The sequence below is a fragment of the Tachypleus tridentatus genome, chromosome 13 (genome assembly GCF_004210375.1).
Source record: "Tachypleus tridentatus isolate NWPU-2018 chromosome 13, ASM421037v1, whole genome shotgun sequence".
Taxonomy (NCBI): domain Eukaryota; kingdom Metazoa; phylum Arthropoda; class Merostomata; order Xiphosura; family Limulidae; genus Tachypleus; species Tachypleus tridentatus.
The window spans coordinates 102,227,042-102,248,659 of NC_134837.1; the positions used below are offsets into that span (position 1 = coordinate 102,227,042).

Sequence of the window (21,618 nt, forward strand, 5' to 3'; positions counted from 1 at the left end):
GTTTCAGAACACATGAAATTTTATAACACAGTTTCTGATGTACACAACACTAAATGATTCTCCTTATATTCAACCAAAGCATCTAAAAAGGATACATTATGTTAATAACTTGAAAAAAAACCCAAAAACATTAGAAACAAAGTATTCAGAATTAACCTCCAAAAATCTTCTAAAAACATTTTACTAGTATACCTCACTTTCCAAATATTTCTGTAGAACTAGCAAAACAGTTTTTAAAACTTGTTATATAGGTATAATGTAACATTTCACAGAATAAAACTGGAAGTTATTTAAGACCAATATAAGACCTGAAAACATATGATAGAAAATGGTTATTATTTGAAAATAAAATTAAAAGAAGACCAAAATGATATGAAACTTCACCTAAACATTTTTGGAATTTTAATGGGATGTACGACTGGAACAATGTTAAGATTATAAAACACGTTAAAAAAAATGCTAAACTTCAGAGGAATTTAAAAGTTTTCATTATGTAAATTAAACATTGTATGAACAGCAATAATGGCCCAAGGAATGTCACATTCTGAAAACAAGCACTTCCCAACTCTCTTAACTTGCACTTTTCTTCTCTCAGCATATAAAAATGCTGAACTTTCCTTTCAATGTCATAAGTTTTTGTGATTACAACAGTTGTTGGTGAAACTGGTGGATCATTTCTTTTATCAATAAATATCTTATGGTAATAAATGCCATTCATTTTGGTTTATTAAATATCATTTCTCATTGTAGGGATAGAATTTGTAATTAATTATTAGTGCTCGACTCCATAAAGAGGCAAAAATTAGTGTGTAATTTTCACACATTAATTAAATTTATCACTCTGAGTTACATAATCACAAAAATACATACTTTTCAGTTTCATAAAATAACCTTGAATTGTGCCATCAAAATGATTTTCAAAGTAACCTTAAAAATTTTGATTCCTTAAGAAAACCATAAACATATTTCTTTCTGATTTAATGGTTTAGAATACTTTTATCAAACAATTAAACTTAGTCTAGAAAATTGTATTAATTTCCATATAAATATTTACAAACAGTTCTACCTTTTTAAAAATAAATTTAGAGCACAAATTACACTTATAAAAAGTATTTCATTTCATGTGTGTTACTTTACACAAAATAACTCAACAAATTTCTGATACAAGTATAAAATTTGGTAGATTAGGCTCAAGATTTTTTTTTGATAAACAGAACCAACTCAAATTTTAATTCTAAGAAGTAAGTGAAAGCAAATAAGAATGTCTAAAAATATTTTTACTACACTGTATCTGTAATATTCAGTGGTGATGAGGTTTTTCAGTCAATACTAGGGTTCATCATGCTGGCTGAAATATGACAGAAAAAGCAGTGTTTGAGACCTGTAATTATTAAATTACATGAACAACCTGTTTTCTCTGTGAACCGAATATAGGCTAGCTTGGTGAAGTTAGTTTTATACGAGTTATTTACCTATACGAATTAAAATCATAATTACATTTATTTAAAACCAATTATTTACCATTATTACTTATTTTTACTCAAATTAACTTCACTCATTTTTTTAAAAATAACCGTTGAACCAGAAGCCAGTCTTAAGATACAGTGCTATAGAACCTACAAATTTTAATTGATTTTGTCTACTTGTACAATAATTGTGTGAAACTATGCTTAAACACACACTTGACTTTGATTTTATATCATTAAATGAAAATGAAATGTGTTTTGGTTCATGAAACATTTTTCTAACATCATGAATAAAATTAAAAATATTGATAAAATACACACAATCAAATAACTCATCTTGGAGATAACTTTTCACTCTAATACCATTTACAAGATAAAAATAAGTATTATTGTAAGAAAATTAATTAGTATTAGAGGAATACATTTTAATTTAACTGAATTTTAAATTTTATTTCTCTATTCATTAAGTTATAAAACTGCCCAACCAGAGAAACAGAATATCGAAGGAAGCTTTACAATTTAACAAATATTCTAATATCAAATTACTTTACGTATTAGCCTTGAAGAAACAAAAAAAAATGTCACAATAATTCTTTTTTAATTATCTGAACTGTAAAGGTAATTAATTTGTTTTCCCAACATTATCAAAATATCTCAGGCCTTGCCTAACATAATTGCTATATTCATTGTAGATGATGTAATAGAATGATATCCCTGTAGCTTTTCAGTAAATATAGCATCACACAAAAAAATCAGATATGAGAAGAAAATCACTAAAAAAACATGGGAATTTTTAAATGGCATTCAAGTCACTTTATTAGCATCAATCTTTTTTCTGATTAAACTGAAGCAATAAAAACATAAAATAACAAGAAACATCACACTAACAGAAAATAATAAAACTGGTTGGAAGAAATAAATATAAACTTTAGAAAATGTATGCTGGAAAATGTTTTTAATAATAAAATATGCATTTCATATTGTTAAAATACAAAATTTATTAAATGTTTGAAGAGTTATAATGGCATTTTTATTATATTTTTTGTTACTTTGCAAACGAGTTTCTTTCAGCCAAAAATAATTACTGGATACAATATTATATGAATGGGTAGAGAAACTTCCTTTTTCTCCAAAAATATTGCAGATAATTTAAAAGCAACAATTAGTATAATAAATAAAAGAAGCCAAATGTAGTTTGACAATTTTTATTATTTTTCATGTACAACTGCAAACATTTTGTGTTTTGAAGTAACTATTCTGCAAATATCCCAATATATGTGCATCCCTAGCACTCAAGCAAACTCACTTTTGTGAGGTCTGACCCAAATTTGTGCTCACTCTATGAACAAGTATATGTGAATAGGTATTCTGAATTACTTGTCTTGTTAGTAGACAATCAAAAACATTGTAATTACACATTTTAAAGTCTATTTAAAAACTTCAAACAAACTTTGCACCTTTAACACAGCCTAGAGATTATAGGTTATTACCACCATGTTTAAAGTTACCTAAATTCAGACATTTTGAATTCTGAAATATTTTATATTATGATGAGTACTTTGTCAATTTTCAGGTGTAGCTTTCTTTAGCAGACTACAATCTAGTACATTTCCAACACACATCACTCTGTACCCTTTTCTCTCTTTCATAAGCTAAATTTGGCATGATACTTATGTACACAATCCACACTGATAACTTTAAAATATTAGAATAAATCTGGCACCATATATAAATTTGAAAAGTACAACCTTCTAACATTTAGAATATTTTGTACGCATGTACTTGTATTAGGTAATACTGAAAGATTTCTGTGAAAAAATTTGCAACTTGAGTCATTCAGTTCAACAATTTTTAACATTCTCAACTATTCCAAATATGAATATCTTATTTCTAGAACTGCATGTTCACAAAAGTAAATGCAGCTAGAAAAACTGCACAAAAAGGTATACCATTTCAGCAGCACTATGAACACATTATACATGAAGCTCTTTTAGAGGTTTCAAGAATGAAAAATATTTAGAGTACAAAATAAAACAAAAGTGAATGAACAAGTGCTCATAAGTTTCGTGCATTTATTTTTAAATTTTGCAGCTTTTAAGTTGAGTCTTTAATTATGTCTAAGGTCATCACAAGAATGAAAGCATCTTATTTGATTGGTAAACCTTATTTACAATGATCATCAAGTCCTTCTGTTTCTCAGAAGAAATAAGCATGAAGGTCATATTACATTTATATTTGAAATCAAAATATAAGTTTCTTACTCCTAAACACACTGAATTTCATGTAAAAGCCATATATTGCCATTTTCTTCATTTCATGCAGCAATGTATATACATATATACTTTAGGATATCATTACTAAGGTAAAATCATCATAGTATAATGGAACTCTTGCTTATATGACACTGGAAAAACCTCTTTTATTATGTGATATGCAGCTCCTAACTTTGTCAATTTTTTTATCCTGTGTACATGTAGATTTGCAATGGAGTCAATTTTACCATTTCTCCTCTGTTTCCCATCATGGAGAGCTTTATTTTTCTCCATTCTCAGGGTGCAGATATGACATCATGAATATTTCTCACACAGATCTAATGCACTGGTGCCATCTGTATAAATATAATAGCACACTGTTGTATGTCCATCTGAATACTTTCCAGGGTGTGGATATGAGTGTTTTTGCAGGAATTCTTTTTACCACTACTTCACCCCTGTTGATGGATCTTCACCAAATTTGGCAGGATGGTTTGTTGGGTCCATGAGGAGATACATGCAAACTTACAATTTCACATTTTGTGTTTTGTTGTTTTTAGGGATGGTTTGTTTTTATAAATTTATATACAAAGAAAGTGACTTTTCATGTCCTGAGATATATAAATTTATGATTAATGAAAGGTTAACTTCCTTCCAGGGTATAGGTACCACAGCTGGTATTTTATAATTAAAAGCTAAGCAACTGATAAACCAAAAAGTTGTGCATCTCATTAACAACAAGCTGAAACTATAATTCATCACACAAATAAAGTGAGCAGTACAACTTTATAAGCCTAAAATTATGAAATGTATAAATACCAAGCTAAGGTAATTTATGTAAAAATAATGTACAAATATAAGGAGCTTAACAATTCTTATATGAAATTACTAAATATCAAACTGAAATTAATTACATTTCATAATTAAATAAAATGAACAGACTAAGTAAACTTGATAATCTAAAAATATCACTTGAAATTAACTGCACAGCTCTAACTGTTAATTAGTTACAAATCAACATATATAATACAAGTCTTAAGTAGGTCATGCGTAAAGTTGGGTTGACCTAAATATGCTACTTTCCTTAGTTCTAACTTCATTGAAATGTTGGGTAATAATGGATATCTTTATCTACATAAATGTTCAGTCATGAAACAACAATTATAGTGTTTCTCAGAAGTTTAATCCCATTGAAAACCAGACTTCACATGACTTGCTTAATATATTGATCTTAGAGTCTAACTTTCCCATAGGGATTAAGTTTTAGGGGTGTTCTGTAATCTTTTCAAACTACAATAAAAAACAAAAAAATTAAATAAAAATATTAAAACCTAATAAATAAAGACAGACTGTTATTTTGACTTGCCTAATTAGAAAAGGATATTTTCTGCAAGTAGTTGATTAATACACTGAAGACTGTTTAATTAATAAATCATCAATTAGCTATCAAATGAACCATTGTTTGGTCAAACATGGTTGGTAAACACCCTGTAAACATAATGGATTATATTTGGCAATGAAATTAAACAAATAAATACTAGTTTTCAAATATTGCACTGTGAACACAAGATAAAAGCAGACATACATCATACCAGATACAGATAGTCAATACAGGCAGCTAAGATAAACTAGTGTTAAGTTATTCAGTAAACAGTCTGAAAGGAAATACTGATTAAACCTTTTATATAATAAATTTCGAAGGTGTCAATGAGGATCAGTTCAGTGTATAGATTTATAAAAGCACTGGAATAGGCTGTTTAAAATTTTATTCGTGCTTCATGGCTGTCACTTCCACAATTTGTTCAATTATCTTGATTTACATGAGCACAAAGAAGAAAACATGTGGTTGAAGCAACTCAGTTAATAATTGGAGTGAAACTGACCACTAAAAAAAAAGCCCTTTAAACTGGGAGAAATTAGCCATACACATAAAATAAATAATAAGGGAAACTACCACTTCACAGCTGATCAACATATTTGTGTTAAAATATGGTCAACCGACTTACCTCCTCCACTGGTGGGGAACACACCATTAGTGCCATGTTGTCAACTCTAGTAGACTGCATTCAAATCACGACACAAACCTTACTAGACACATACACACGCACGCACACAGAATTCACATATACACCGTTCATCCACCTAAAAATCACGCCGTCGTCTGGAGCGACCGTTGCACAGGCAAGAGAGCTCACACAATGGCTAGGCAGCTGTGCACGTGTCAGTGAATCTCATTGGTGGACCCGGATAGCGGGGGGTTGGTGCAAATGACGCACTGGGCTCGTGTCCATGAGGTAATAACTACCGTTCAACGTTAAGGGTATGGTGGGAGGGAGAACGTTTTCTCCCGCTCCAGCAATCTTTTAAGATACTTTCTCAAAACACACGGCCACAGATTGGCACTATAAAAAAAGTTCAGTTTCATAACAACACACGATTCAATCTTAGCATGCAAATATATAGGAACTACTGCAGCTTGTTTTCAGTGACGTCTCGTTTTTCCGCACAAAACCAATAAAATAAATACTTGTGTAGCATAAATGTTTCCCTGTGATTGGCACCTGTCAACGTTACCTTTAATGCACACATCAGATCAAGAATTATGTAAATTAATTCACGCCACATTCTCTGTAACAAGATGTATAACTATGGCCGAAATTCTATCACTGTATTAAAATAAAATATCGCTTCTGAAGGAAATGACTGCGTGTGCCAATGATTTATTATGATACGCTCATTTCTAATCGAGTAGTCCACAATAAGCAACAGATTGACGAATTATTAAGCTGTGAATAAATCGTAGTGAACAGCACAGAAAGAGAATATATCTTTCCTCCTTCAGTACTCAGAAGTGAGTGATAACATAATACTGTGGCAGTTCAAAAAACAACGTTTTTAATAAATATTTTTTTCGCCCTTTTGTGTGTGTGTTTGCTTCTAGTACATATAACACAAAAACAAGAGCATGAATGATGAGGTACCACATGAGAATACTGTTCCAACTTGAACAGGATTACTCACTATCCAAGATCACTGCACCACTTGACCCAAGTAAAACTCGCACTCAGCAAAACCTATAATACACAAAGGAACAAGTATAAGCATCTACAAAGTAATTCCTGTAGTATGCAGTATTACACTGAGGTAAAGGATAAACATTAGATTATAACCTTTTGCATCCTGTTCACAATAAAAGTCAACTAACAATGACATAATATCTATACATACAAAGTTTAAAATCTAAATACGTATGGACAAATGTGTCAAGATATGGAAGGGAAAATACAGCTGTCACTACGTAATATTTATCAGATGGATATCTCAGGGATGTTTCAAGCTTGAACTCTCACTGTTATACAGCTGTAAGTCTATTAATTTACAATGCTAAAATTAGGGGTTCAATTCCCTTCAGTGGACTCAGTATACAGCCTGATGTGGCTTTGCTGTATGAAAAAACACACACACTTATTATTTTAGCATAGCATCACTTTTAATGTATGGTCACTTCATGTACCTGCTAAGACACATACTCATCACCTGAAGAATGCTGCTACAGTACATATATGCACTAATACTGCAGACTTATGCACTGGGTGAAGAGCTATGCATCAGATTCCCTATAGGTTGCACTTCTGATATGAACATCAGAAAACTTTAAGAACAACCAGTTGATTCTTACTTCATTGCAAGGAATGACCTTAGGGTAAATGACAGATGTGCATACTAATTGGTTTGATCAGCATTCATAAACTTAGCAAGCATATGGTTGACACTGTGCACCATACATTCAGCCAAGTGATCAAATTAAAGGTATAGTATAATGAAGCATACATTTTTACCACGCCAATGCCTAACGTACTGTAACTAAACTAACACTCGATGCACAACAAACAACTGGTTCATGGTGTTAGGTCCGCAATGCATACTCATCTGAACAGATATTCTAAATCACGTTATTTATTTTTAGCCAACACAACAGAGACAAAATGCACTAAAGTAGTTGCTAACAGATAATATTCTGCCACTTGGTGAAATAACGAGTAATGGATGGTAATGTTTCCAGTTTTGAGTATCTAAAACTCTCATTCTCTGTTTAAAGTTTTCATTAACTTGGCCAGTGTTTCCACTAGGAATCACATGTACAATATTTACATCTCTCACTATTTTTAATTCAATGAAGTAAAACAAAACTACTTTGCACATTGTGACAGTAACACTTCCTGTTTCCTCTGATCACTGAAATATACAAAATATAAAATATCTCCTGCCTTAGGACCCTGAGGATCACAAGTTGCATCACAGCCAGCTGCCATCTCTTTTGTTACTGCATTTCAAACACAATATAAATACGTAACATGTTATATGCACCATTATTACATTCAGTAGTACATAATTATAGTGTTTCATCTTGTTGTGTGGCAGATAGCTATGTCTGAGTCTTTTATTTACTCTTTCCAATGATAGGCCAGTAAAATTATCACCATTCATATGGCTAACCAGATCATCCATTGACATTTCTTTGAAACTGATCTGTGAAGTTTTGTATAATGAAGCTACTCTTACAGCATTGTTATTCAACATGTAATCATATCATTTTAGTGGTGCATGACCCATTTGATTGATAAACTCCATACCATAAAATTAATGTCAGTAATGTTTAGTAAAATACTGAAATTACAAGAAGTTCCTTCTTTGTCCAATACTATTAACATTTAGAGACTTAGCATATAGCTAACTACATAATAACAATCTTTATGCTTTCTGTGTCTGTAACAAAGTTTCTACAACCTCACTACCATTGGTATCAGTTTCCAGGGCAAATTAAAAATCCCAAGCAACATCAACCAGAACCAGTACTTCTACCAAAGCATGTATGAAAGGACTAGAACTACTTTAACATTCCTGTATCCATACAAAGTACTTGTGAGTATCAGTCAGTCCAGACAGCAATGCTGCTACCTCAGAAGAATTGATCATGAACAGTCAATTATATGATACAAAACCTAAAAAACTGTGAACTTCTTGTTTATTGCAGATCAAGGTTGAATTTTATTGACTACACTTTTTTTCAGACCACTTGCTATTTTTACTCTGTAACCACGACGCTAAAATTCCATACCCATCAACAAACACTATCATGGTATCAGTTTTAAGTTTGCTCTTTGATGTGGTGGAATACCATTTTCAGGTTCTCAGCTGTGGTCTGAAACATGCAACCACAGCCAAATGTGCTACCCATACAGATAGTAAGTTTTTCCCACTGCAATCTTCTTAAACACAAGACTGATCATTCTCTCCAAAGTGAAGTGTGCTTTACCTTAACTATATGATATAATGTATAATCCTAACAGCCCTTCCTAAGTGTTTACTCTTAGATCTGACTTGCCAGAAGCCAGTTGTAGTGTGAAGGCTGTGAGCACCTTTTGAGACACAGCAATTCATAAATAAAACTGTGAATTGCACAACTGTCTTTTTCTTCATTTCTACAACTAAATTTACAAAGAAAACTATAAGTAGCAAAAACAAACTCAACCAATCTACAGGTAGCATAAATGTGCCATAAAAAAGCATCTGTAAAAAAGAAAAAGCAAGCCTGAATAATATGAGAGATAAGTTATTTTACAGAGACTAATAACTCAATTGTGAGAATTCCTGGGAAATAATCTTTTGAAAATAATTCACATTCCTTATTTCAAAAGACCCACTTGTCAGTTTTTAAATGAATCCATTCAATTAATAATAAGAGCCCCCTACTAATACCTTTGATCTCTGCATGTGATCAAAATATGTTGCTTCAGATACTTATTCAAAGTTATGTTAGTCATTCCAAATTTTGAACTGGTACACTAAAGAGAAGGCAACAATATTACTATCAACATTTCAGCAGCTCTAGTACTTATCAAACTTTGTTGTAGTTACCCTCCCATGCAAAGAATAAGTAAAAAAAATTCCCTTATAGTTTACAATTTGAGAAATTGCTGTGGAAAAATATGTGGTATTGTCTGCCATGATTTCTAGCAATATGAAGAAATTGTGTTATTTTTTTCAGGATCTCCTCCAATTTTTTTTTTTTCTTTTTCAAATTACCAAACCTTTCTTAAAATAAATGCATTCATTGACCTCTAGGATATCATCTCATAGGTTAAGAACTGTGAGCTACTCTAATTGAATGGTAAGACTTAACTATTTTAACACACCATAGCCTCAAAGTATAAGGGAAATTTTGTGGCAAAGAGTTCTGAATAGAGAATCCTTTGTGTCACAATGTGGAATGCTAGCCACTTATATAGTGGAGAAAATTAAAAAAATCTACTCGTAGACAGTTATTTTGTATTATCTATTACATATACATTCTAACATTCAGATAAACTTGTGAATCTAGTTTTAAAATCCTTTTGGAAATTTCTAAGATACAAATTTATATTACCATTTCCAATGGCTCCTTGCATGTTAATACTAATACAGAAAAAAATCTAAATCCCATTTCTGGAATTTCATTTGATATATTATGAACATCATGTTCTGTATTAATGGACTGATTAAGATGGATGCAAAAATAAATTATGCAGTATAGGGTGATTTTCATTATATGTACTGAGTACACACACTGGTTGTGGATACTTTGCTACCTTTGCTTTAACATATTAATATTACATTTTTGTAGTTTATATATAGGCATACAGTATTTAAATATACATTTGTTTGCTATCATGTTCAGTTTAACTGATGAAAAACACACATTAGAAATACTATTTTTGCTCAACTTTGATAAGAAATCTTTAATAAACTAGTTTAATCTATATCATAAATATTAAGCTTAATGTACTATAATACTGTTGTTTTAGTTTCACAATGTACAAATTCTCTTTCATCTTGTTATACATGTATAAGTAGCTGATATTTTAATTTATGTAAGTTTGATTTGAAAAAAATTTAAGAAGATTTAGAAGTCTTAGAATGTGTGGAAAACCTTAGCCATGGATGCATGTTATTTAGTAACATATGCAACTTTATGTAATGACTATTAACAACTTGAAAAGGGTGTCTTCTCCTGAAAGTTTATAAAACAACTTTTGAAAATTATAAAATATTCTTCCTTTAGTGGAATAGATACAGTTTATGTCTAGTATGCATTTTACCAAGTTCCATTTCTACCAATTCCCTACAATTCTTGTCTTTATTTGTTAGTTTTGTTTATTATTTCATGATAATTGCCAATGTTCATTAATTTGTAATTTGTCCAGAATTAAGAAGGTTTACCAATCCATTTATTTTGTGTATTTCTTTGCAGTTGTATTTACTATAAAGCTACTAAGGCTGTCTACTGCTTCCCCTCATTTTGAACAACAGAGTGGGGACTGATCATTACTCTGATGAAAACCCACCTATAGCTTAAAATGTGAAGAATATTTTAAGGTATCTCAAGATTTCAAACTCAGCTTACCAGCTCCAAAATCTAAAACTATATTTTGGAGCCTGTTCCCAATTTTGCTTTTCATTAAAATGTATAACAAATAAATGAACTATTTTTAATTTTCAACCTAAGTTGAGTTTAGAGGTCTTTTTGTTGTTGTAGTAATAATTGGAACAAAGTAACTTCTTCCAATGATCTTGTAGAAAATTTAGAAATATTGTGAGAGCAAAGACCAGTTTTAATTTTATAGTTAGAAATTAGTATTTATTGACAAAGAAAAATTCTAATGCGAGTCAGCATATACTGCCTATTCAATTGTGGATGCATTACAAGTCACAATCAGTTCCATTATTTGGATTAAAAAGCTGGATAATGACCTTTAATTGGTGAGTTTTGCTGCCTGGCAACACTCTTTCTGTACAGTTTAAAAATTAGGCCAACTAAATCTAAACCCCAGGGGTTTCTAATCTGGTGATTTCTGTGGGTGCACACAATGGATGTGCTATTTAGGTTTTAAATACTAATGTATAACAATATTCTTCATATTGCAAGTCTTAATGTCATCTTTGGGTTCTATTCATATTTGGTGTAATTTTTCATTACTCCTCTTATTTAACACTGAAATCACAATACAATCATATAGAATTTAGTGACTATTTTAGTCATTGTAAAATCTGACAAAAATAAAAAAACTAAAAATTGCCTTTCAATAAAAAGTTAGTGTTCAATCTTTTGAACAATATAATTTTTATGTTCATGGGTTCCCTCCTTGCCAAGAAGAAGTGAACAAATGAATATAAAATATTTATTTACCTCAAAACAGATATGACAATTTATTGCAAAGTAGTTCACTCAGATACAGTTACGACAGAAAGTGTTTGTACCCCAGTGTCCCGAGTAGTTTTTTTGCTCATAACTTAAAAAGCATCACAATTAGGCTAACAGACATGTAATATATTATAAATATTATACTAACACACATCTACATATTTTTTTTATGTAAATTAAATGACAAACTGTTTATAAACAAATATCCAAAAATAGGAGGAGCAGAAAGTGTTCGTACATTTCAGAACGTGTGAAAAAACTGATATTCCCGTAAAAATTTTGGTTAGTTTGGCAAATAAACTACATTATACCATTCCAAAACTAGACACTTGGTTCATAATTATTGGAATTTAGTCAGCAAAAAATGTACTTCTGGCAATTTAGCGCCATCTCCGTCATTATCTGCTTGGTCATCATGGCAAACAGGAAAACACTGTCCAGTGATTTAATAAACCAAATTATTGTAAAATACAAGTCTCATGTCTCTTTCCGGTATTGCTACACAATTTAATGTGCCAAAATCTACTGTTCAAAGCATAATTGCCAAGTTTAAGCTCACAGGATCAATTGCTAACCTCCCTCATTCCAGATGCCCCACCAAAATTCCAGAGAGAACCGAGAGGAAGGTTCTCAGAGAAGTTAGTAGGAACCCTCGTTTAATACGTAATGACATACAGAAACTGGTAAGGGAAACTGGGGTTGAAGTAAGCACCTCTACAGTTACAAACATGTTACGCTCTTCTGGGTTCAAAGCATGCCGTCCTCGTAGAACTCCATATTTAAAGTCTGTTCATTTAGAAGCATGATTGAGGTATGCAAAAAAGCATGTAGATAAACCCTTTACCTATTGGAAGAGTATTCTTTGATCAGACGAGACTAAAATCAAGCTTTTCGGCCACAATGATGTTTGCAATATTTTCCATAAGAAGGGGGAACAAAATCTTCCAAAGAACACCATCCCTACAGTTAAACACAGAGGTGACTCGATCATGCTACGGGGTTCCTTCAGCTCTTCTGGTGTAAGCAGTCTTCACCATGTCAACAGAATCATGAAAAGAGAAGAGTACGTTGATATATTAGACACTTATATCAAGAATGATGCTTGGAACTTTTGGCTTGGGCATCATTGGATCTTCCAGCACGACAATGACTCTAAGCACACATCGAAATATGTGCAATCCTGGTTGCAGAGGAACAATATAAGTGTTCTGGAGTGGCCATTGCAATCACCCGATTTCAACCCAATTGAAAACGTCTGGCATGAGTTGAAGATCACGGTTCATCAGCATCATCTGAGAAACTTGCAAGAGTTGGAGGCCTTCTGTAAAGAAGAATGGAAGAAAATACCAGTCGAGTACTGTCAAACGATCATGGAGGACTATGAGAAGGAATTGCACCAAGTAATTCACCTGAAAGGCTACACAACTGACCATTAAAGTGGATGCACGAACACTTTCTGCCCCTCCTATGTTTGGTTATTTGTCCTTCAATTAACATAAAAATTTATGTAGATGTGTGTTAGTATAATATTTATAATATACTATACTTTCATTATCTAATCGTGATACCTTTTAAGTTATGAGGGAAAAATACTACTCATGACGCAGGTGGTTCATTCCATGTCAGATCATCCAGGGTCTGCACGTGACCCCCATAGAATGTCTTGAAAAAATTCACATGTGCTCATCTACCCATATAATGAAAAACTGCCAAAGATTAGATCAATATCTCTAACAGTTTCTGATTTACAGCCTTGTAAAATTTAATTAATTTTTTAAAATTTTTGGTGAATGCATTGTTGGGCAACTTTGGCTGCTTAAAGTTGCAAGAGTAATGGTGGTAAAAGGCTGAAATGTGCTACACTGACTGAATTAATATCACAGAATTCAAACATGGTCTCAAATCAAGTTTATCTTTCTTAGAATTTGCATATGAGGCAGTAAAATCACCTGAAAACCCAAAATTGTAAAAAACATTTGTTTCTGTAATAAACCATAGCTCTAAGACTTAACATGATACAAAGCTAAATTTTTTTTTCTAATTTCCTATAACATATCAGTTGATAAATTGGCAATTGTTGTAATTAAAAGTCTATTAGATTTTCTGTAAAAAAATTTAGCTGCATGCAACTTTTTACGATTTAACTAAAAATAGCCATAATTCAGGCCACCGTTTGACCATGTCACCAGTTATTCAGCCTTTTCACCATATATTCTCACATCTCTGAATATGATCTACAAAAAAAATCAGGATGGTGTTCAACCTACTTTTTGAGTTATAATTTTTTAAAGTATCCTCTGACCATAAGTTTTTTATTTAAAAACAAATTCAGTTCAGGTGTGTTACTGTGTGCAAATATATCTAGTCTGGTATTGCAAAATAAAATAAACTGCTTTTATAAATATACAGAGCTCAAATTTCAAGCTTTCATTTTGTATGTTTACTGTTGAAATGCAATAACTTCAATTTATCTTACAATAATCAGTTAAAATGGGGTAAAACCAATGTGACTGAAATGTTACTTCATATTACAGTTCTAAATATAACTTCAAAATAAAAACCTTTTAGGCAGTTATTTGGCAGAATATAATAGTCATAGCATGTTTCATCAAAAAACAGAAAGTCATACTGGGGTAGCAACAAATCAGGTAACAGTAAACAAATAAGTCAGTGTATTAATTTAATGACACCATTTCAAAATTGGTAAATAGTAGGCAGGTGATGTGTTTATTTTGAAAGGAAAATAATCACTCAGGTTTAGCTTCGTATGTATTTATGCCAATGTCAAGAGATTTTCTTACTTAACCCTAATGGTAGGACCTTGTTTAATTTCATTTTTCATAATTTTACACTTCCTTATAAAGCAGTCCTACTCACCTTCTCACAAGTGTCTACAGATAGTAAAGGTGATATAATTGTGGAACATTGTGGGCTTGAATACCCACATCTTGCTCTCCTTACTTATTTTATGTTTATTCTTCATTAGTTAACATGTTAGACAAGTGAATGGATGTTTTGATTGGTAAACAATGTATCCCTACCACTATGTGGGTCTTACTTTAGCAGTCACCAACACAACCCAGGGCACATCTTATATCTCATATTATAGCTTGTGTCCGAATGATCTTTTTCAATATTTGCATTGTTTTTGTTATAGTTGTTGAGGCCTGCTTTTATTGTTATTGCACTTTTTATCATAGATCAGGTTTTGCTGTTTTTAATGCTGTCCTTTCATTTGATGTCAATATTCATATAACTGTTAAATTATGGTTTTATATATATATATATATATATATATATATATAGAATGCAAAACTAAATCATGAAAACTTAAGTTAGTACTTCTTCTCAGAGGGTGGTTTATTCAACTATAGATAAGTTTAGTATTTTATATTAAAACAATTTTAAAACCTTATCAATGTTGTAACCATTCAGTTAACATACAGTTGGTAGGCTGTATGTAAGAATGACCAAAGTATTCAATAGGCATAATATAAATATGCTCACTAAAAATCAACATACACAAATTTTGCTTTAAAAGATGATTGCCACTCACTTTCAAATGTTTCTCTATCCAACAAGTTAAGAAAAAGGAAAGAAACCATCACTAATATATCAAACCTGATAGTGACCAACAAACTAAACTGTACTTCTTTCTTCTTGTTGATTTAATGCTATGAGTACTTTATAATTAATTAATGTCAGTTTACACTTAAATTCATTTTGTGTATTTCTGGGCAGTGTATGATGTCATTGTTTACATTACCTTTCTAACAGAAATCTGGTGTTCCTTTAAATGTTTTAAGTACAGAATGGAACAGGGATTACCAGCTATAATGAAAGATTAAAATAAAATTAATAATACATGTGAAATACTCAATGCTTTATACACTATTCAACTGAAGTCTTTAAAAAAACCAACTCCAATATTATTTATCAAGTGAAGGAATAAAAATAATCAATACATATAATATTAAGTTTTATTGAATACATTCACATAATATACTAACTTTTAGTCAAGGGAAAAATGTCACAAAACAAGTAATAAGAAAGTGTCAAGAATAATGCAACAAGAATACAATAAAATACACATGGATCAATCCCTACATAATTCAGTATTACTGCTGTTGAAAACTATATATTCCTGATTGTTGGTATGAAATTTGTTTATAATATCATAGTCATATCAGAGATAGACATCAATGTAGTGCAACTAAGAGCCAATGACTTATGTCCAAGTTGAGGGAAAAAAATGTCTATTATTACAGACCATTTGAAACTCTCACTACAATGTCAGTCACACAAACTAACCTTATGACCATTCTGCACTACTGCACTTTATGGTGTAACATTAAATATTGGGATGATCTACGTATAGCTGTATCATCCCTATCATTACTGATTGCATTCTTTTTGGCACTGCCATCTCTACATAATTTTACATTTATAAAATGTTTTTTAATTACTTTCTTCTATCTAATGACAGTGATTTTCAACAAAAAAACCTTGCAGTGACCTTCATTGCCATATTTTGTTTTTCAGAAATTAATAACTATTGTTTAAAGTTCTATAAGTAGGCATAAATCTCAAGTGACTGAAGACCATCTTTTTTCTTTTTTCAGAACTTGATTGTAAAAACAGCCAACAGTACTAAAAATAAATATTAGATGTCAGTGTTTTTATTTGATTGGTATATTAATTGCTGAAAAAAAATTATTTTTCAGTTTTTTCTGAAGTACACACAGCTTCAGCCAATCACAAATATGAACATCAGTTAAACTTTATCATGATAAATATTCAAAATTTGGCTTTTTCCAGAGATATTTTGTGTGTGTTCTAGATAAGCATTTCCCAAATTGTGTTCTGTGGAATCCTAGGGTTCTGTAGAATATATCCAGGGATTCTGCAAAAATATTTTCTGTAGCATAGTCAGAATGAAGAAACAGCCCAGGTATACATATGACTTCAAATCTTGTCAGTCCATAAATCATATCAATCATTTATTCCCTTTGTCACTGGATATTTCATTTATGAGCAGAGCCTAATTGATGAATTGCTGCAGGTGAGTTGCTAGTGTTAATCAAGTGGGGTTTTTCAATGAAACAACTAGCTAGTCTTCATTTAAAGTAAGGATGTTTTTGAAAGTTCTGTCAACAGTTTTAGATCTCAAAAGTGTTCTGTGTCTGAAAAAGTTTGAAAATACTGCTACATATTTTAGAGATTTGTTTTTATCAATATTAGTGTTGTTTTTTTTTAGAATTTGTAATGCATACTGGCAGGATTTAAAGATTTTGGCAAAAAAGCCACAAATTTTTATTTTTAATCTCAATATAATGATAAAAGAACTCATTTCAGCCAATGTTTTGCCATTGCATCTTCACTGCAACCAGTAGTAGAAGAACTGTTTACAGTTAATATTGCTTTGGATACTTGCAGCTACTATTAAAAAATCAATTTTTCATTGTTTGGAAGTTAATAGTATTCATAAAATGTAAGTAACATGACTGTGTTAGTGATGACTAATGAAAAAAAAACAAACAAAACAGAAGTAGAGTTTACAAACACTAAATATGAATTTACATGTAAATTAAATAATCATTTTCTAAATAAACTTACAATTTCTTATTTCTGATTTCAAAACTTGAAATGTTTAACTTTATTTTCATTTCAATCACATTAATATAAATAAAGATAAAAACTTTAAAACTGCTGGATTTTAACATTTTAATTTTTGGAGACTTTCTAATTAACTTGCTGATATTGGTTCTGTATTTGAAATTACATTTTTTTCTTCAAGGATATATGTATATATATAGTGAAAAGCATAAAAGTCATGTTTGACAATGTTGGTTACTTTATATTTTCCCAAGATGATTTTGAAAATCTTTACTTATACTCAAAGATTTTTCCCATAAGAGAAGTAAAAATAACTTCCATAACTTTCAAGGCAACTTTTATCACTCCCTTTAAAAACAGTATTAACATTAGCAATTTTCCAATACTGAAAAACACCTACCCAATGATTAGGAAAAATGAGAGAAGCTAACATATGTGATCTTTACTGTTCTTTAAAACTGTCTTCTCCAATTGTTTTATTTTTAATTTTGTAATCTGTATTTTTAATACATTTCAATTAATATTTATATGATTCAGAGAAATCCCAACATTTCCCAAAAAATTCTCAGCATTAGAAATGTTGCCAATATCCTCTCTTGTACAAATAGAAAAGAACATTAAAAACTACCTTGTTATCAGCATCCTTAAATAGCCAAATCCCTATTTTAAAATCTTCTTAATTAATTTCTTGCTTTTTGTTTAAACATTTTCAGCCAGCTGTTTCTCAAGTCACATTTCTTATAGTTCAGAAAATCTTCCATCTGTTAATATAAACCTCCTGAACTTACTATTCTTGATTTAATCTGTTATTTCTTTAGTAAGGTAATAATGTTTAATCTTATGATTATCCTTTTCCTTTCAGATGCCCAAGATAACATATACTTTTCATCACAAAAACACTGCAGGACCAAACAAAAGAAATGAGAATCTTAAAAAAATACCTAAATGTATAAATTGAGCTTCTGATAAGAACTTATGTAAAGATATATTGTGAAACCCATTTTTTGTAAAGTTTTATCATACTTTGACTTTATATAAATTTGTATAAAAGCATACAGGTACAAAAACTTGATAACCTGTGTAGCTTTAGAAGGTAGATCTTATTTTATCAAGAAAATTATGAAAATTTACCATTCTTTGACTTACATTCTGCCTGTAGAATCTTTCATTATAGTTCACAAATGAGATAGCTTCTATCACAATATTGTCTTTTATTAACACCTTTTGTTGAAGAACTAAAATAATGCTTAGTCAAAGAAATTAAACTATAAACAGAAGCTAAGTTTCTTTTTTTTTTCTGAAGAGATGAAATAACAGAAGTAACTTTCTTTGTTACTTCTGTTATTTCATAACAGTTCATAAGAAGTTACCTCTTTCTTTGTGAACCTGACGATGACCGAAGAAGGTCGAAACGTTGTTCGCTCTTCTATGTAAAATATTTTCTCAACCCAAATGAGTCGTTTTTTGCATATAAATTAGAAGTAACTTGCTTTAATTTCATAAAACTGCCAAAGCATTATAGATTTTGTGTTACTTTTTAAATATGTTTTTATAGTGTACAAAGTTTTCATCTTCAGTATTTAGTGCATGAAACACATAAATTAAAGAAACAAAATAATCTGCCTCAAAATTGAATGTTGAAAAATGCAGATATGACATTAATTAAGCAACCAGTAAATGTGCAATTCTATTATACACAGTATACAAATATTTCATGCCTACTATATAGTATTAGTCATTTATGCTGAGCCTTTAGCTCATATCTAATTAGTAACTTGATAATGGTTGGTTGGAGTCTTTTTAGCCTTCTCAATACCCATTCACATACATCTGGGTATAAACTATGAACAAATTTGGATCTTGAGGTAAAATATAAATAGGATTTTCTTTTTCAAATATTTTAAAAGGGGATTAGTTCAAAATATAAAAACTTATTTTCAAAAACCAAACACACAACCTATTATATCACTTGTCACCTTTAAATTACTTACAATAATACATGCCTCAAGGATCATTCACAATTCAACATTAAATATTTAATAAAAATTTACTGTAACTATTTTAAGAAAATTTTTAAAACAAACTTTTCATAAATATGACAATTTTGAAGTACAGAATATTTACCTTATGAATAAAAAAATTCAAAAAATGTTACAACTTGCACTTTTTTCATAATTCTTATTGTATGAACAGTAAAAGTCACATTTCTAGATTTAAAAAAAAAATTTCTAAGCTTATATTTATTTCTCCCAATCAACTTTTAATATCTTCCATTAGCCTGATAATTGTTTTATTTCTATGCCTTCTGTTTGTTCAAGAAAGGATTAACAATTTAACACTTTAGTAAAAAACAATAGAAATATGAAAATCAGTCATGCATTTGAAATATCTGATGCCAGTATGATCAACTCTAATGAATATTAATGAAGCAAATTAAAATACAATTTTAAAAACTTCTATTACACTTAGCAGCCAGATATTCTTTTCTTTAATACTCAGACTGACTACTGAGCTACTAGTAGCCTTTTTTTTAGTATTTGATGAATGTGAATGATACTATATCTACTGAAAGCTATATTAACATTTTTTTATGACAAGAATCTTTCAACTGTAGATATTAGCAAGTATCACAGGCTAGGCTTGAGATAGAAAACTAAACAGATAACAGAAAGCCCTTTTTATAATATTGAATGAAATATTAAGTTTGTTGTATTCAAATAACATACACACAAAGATAATACCCTTACATTAAAAAAAAACTACAAGTATTAGATATAAATTGAGCTTAACAATTAACAACAACAATAAAAAAAATAAACATAACATTCTATGTCACACAATAAATGTAAATGTGACACTTTTTTGGAAAGTCTTTTTTTTTTCCCAATAGTTTTGAGCTTTTCTATGTTTATAAGATTCATAGTACATAATTTTGCAATAAGAAAGGAAACTGAAAAGTTCCAGTTACATATTAAGGTCAAAAACTAAAAAAATAATAAATTTTGGAAGAACAGTGAATAGCTGTCTATTTATGAATTAACAATATAGTTAGTCTACTATATTATGTTAGATTGAGAGAAAAATATGATAAAATTTAATCCTGGTAAATGTTACACATAAATGTAAATGTTTTTGATACAACTTGTATCATTATTTGTATTAATTCTATCAATATATGATATTCATATTACATGAAATAATTCTGTCAATCTTGTGTGTTCTCAATTTCTGAACATTGAATAACTAATGTGATGTTATAGAATAATGTGAACATCATATTTTACTTATTTTTGTCACTAATGATTACACATCAGCATTTGCAACATAAATAGAAGCAATAATCAAAACATTGTTCATCAGTTTATCATGGTGTTAATCTGTGTTTTTACACATACCATCAATACGCATGTCTGCATTTTAAGTGGAAAACACTCATCGTGTGATATTTCCTGTAAACTTGAGATATTTTCATGACATGGACTTCAGTGTAAATTGTTACCATATTTTTCAAAAGGTGTATGGTGCCCTCAGAGGAATCACTAAAGCCCACAGCAATAATAGCCACCATACCTTTGGTTATCATGCCCCAAATTTATATTGCACACTGCAGTAAAGGGAAAATTATTAGAGATCACAAATGCTGGATTTACAACCTACAGAAACTATCTTGTTATGAATGCTTCCCTTCCCAAAAATTGTGTCTGATCCTTCTCAAAATTAAAAAAAATTAAAAAGTTAGAGAGGCACCTAAACTCTGTATACAATTTTTATGTCAAACATCCTTTGAAGTTAGGAATTTTATTAAGGCCACAGGCTTTTAGATCAGTATGATACCTCTTTTTTATTAAATCTTAATCTATTCCCTGCAACAATCAAAGAATTAAAGCTGATGTTCTGTTACTTTATAAATCTTATTAATTAAAGTTAATACTTAATTATTTGATATAAAATTTGGAAGGGAAGGCCACCATCCAAATAACCAATTGAAAAAACATTAATGCCACATTTAGAACACTAATTAGGAAATTCATCTATTTTGTAA

The 21,618-nt window shown here is 30.3% G+C and overlaps 1 protein-coding gene across 9 annotated transcripts in view; it reads right to left on the bottom strand.

The window, feature by feature from the left end:
* The window catches only part of LOC143237503 (serine/threonine-protein kinase A-Raf-like), a 61,178-nt gene that overhangs the window by 37,795 nt on the left and 1,765 nt on the right, over positions 1-21,618 (bottom strand). For 4 of the 9 annotated variants that reach the window (XM_076476845.1, XM_076476844.1, XM_076476839.1 and 1 more), the window contains exon 2: positions 5,725-6,792. The exons of 4 other annotated variants lie outside the window; for them this stretch is intronic. In XM_076476845.1, coding sequence (XP_076332960.1) covers positions 5,725-5,784 — 60 coding nt within the window. In that variant the 5' untranslated portion in view covers positions 5,785-6,792. The remainder of the gene's footprint in view (positions 1-5,724; positions 6,793-21,618) is intronic. One more of the 9 variants, XM_076476840.1, reaches the window with a different exon arrangement.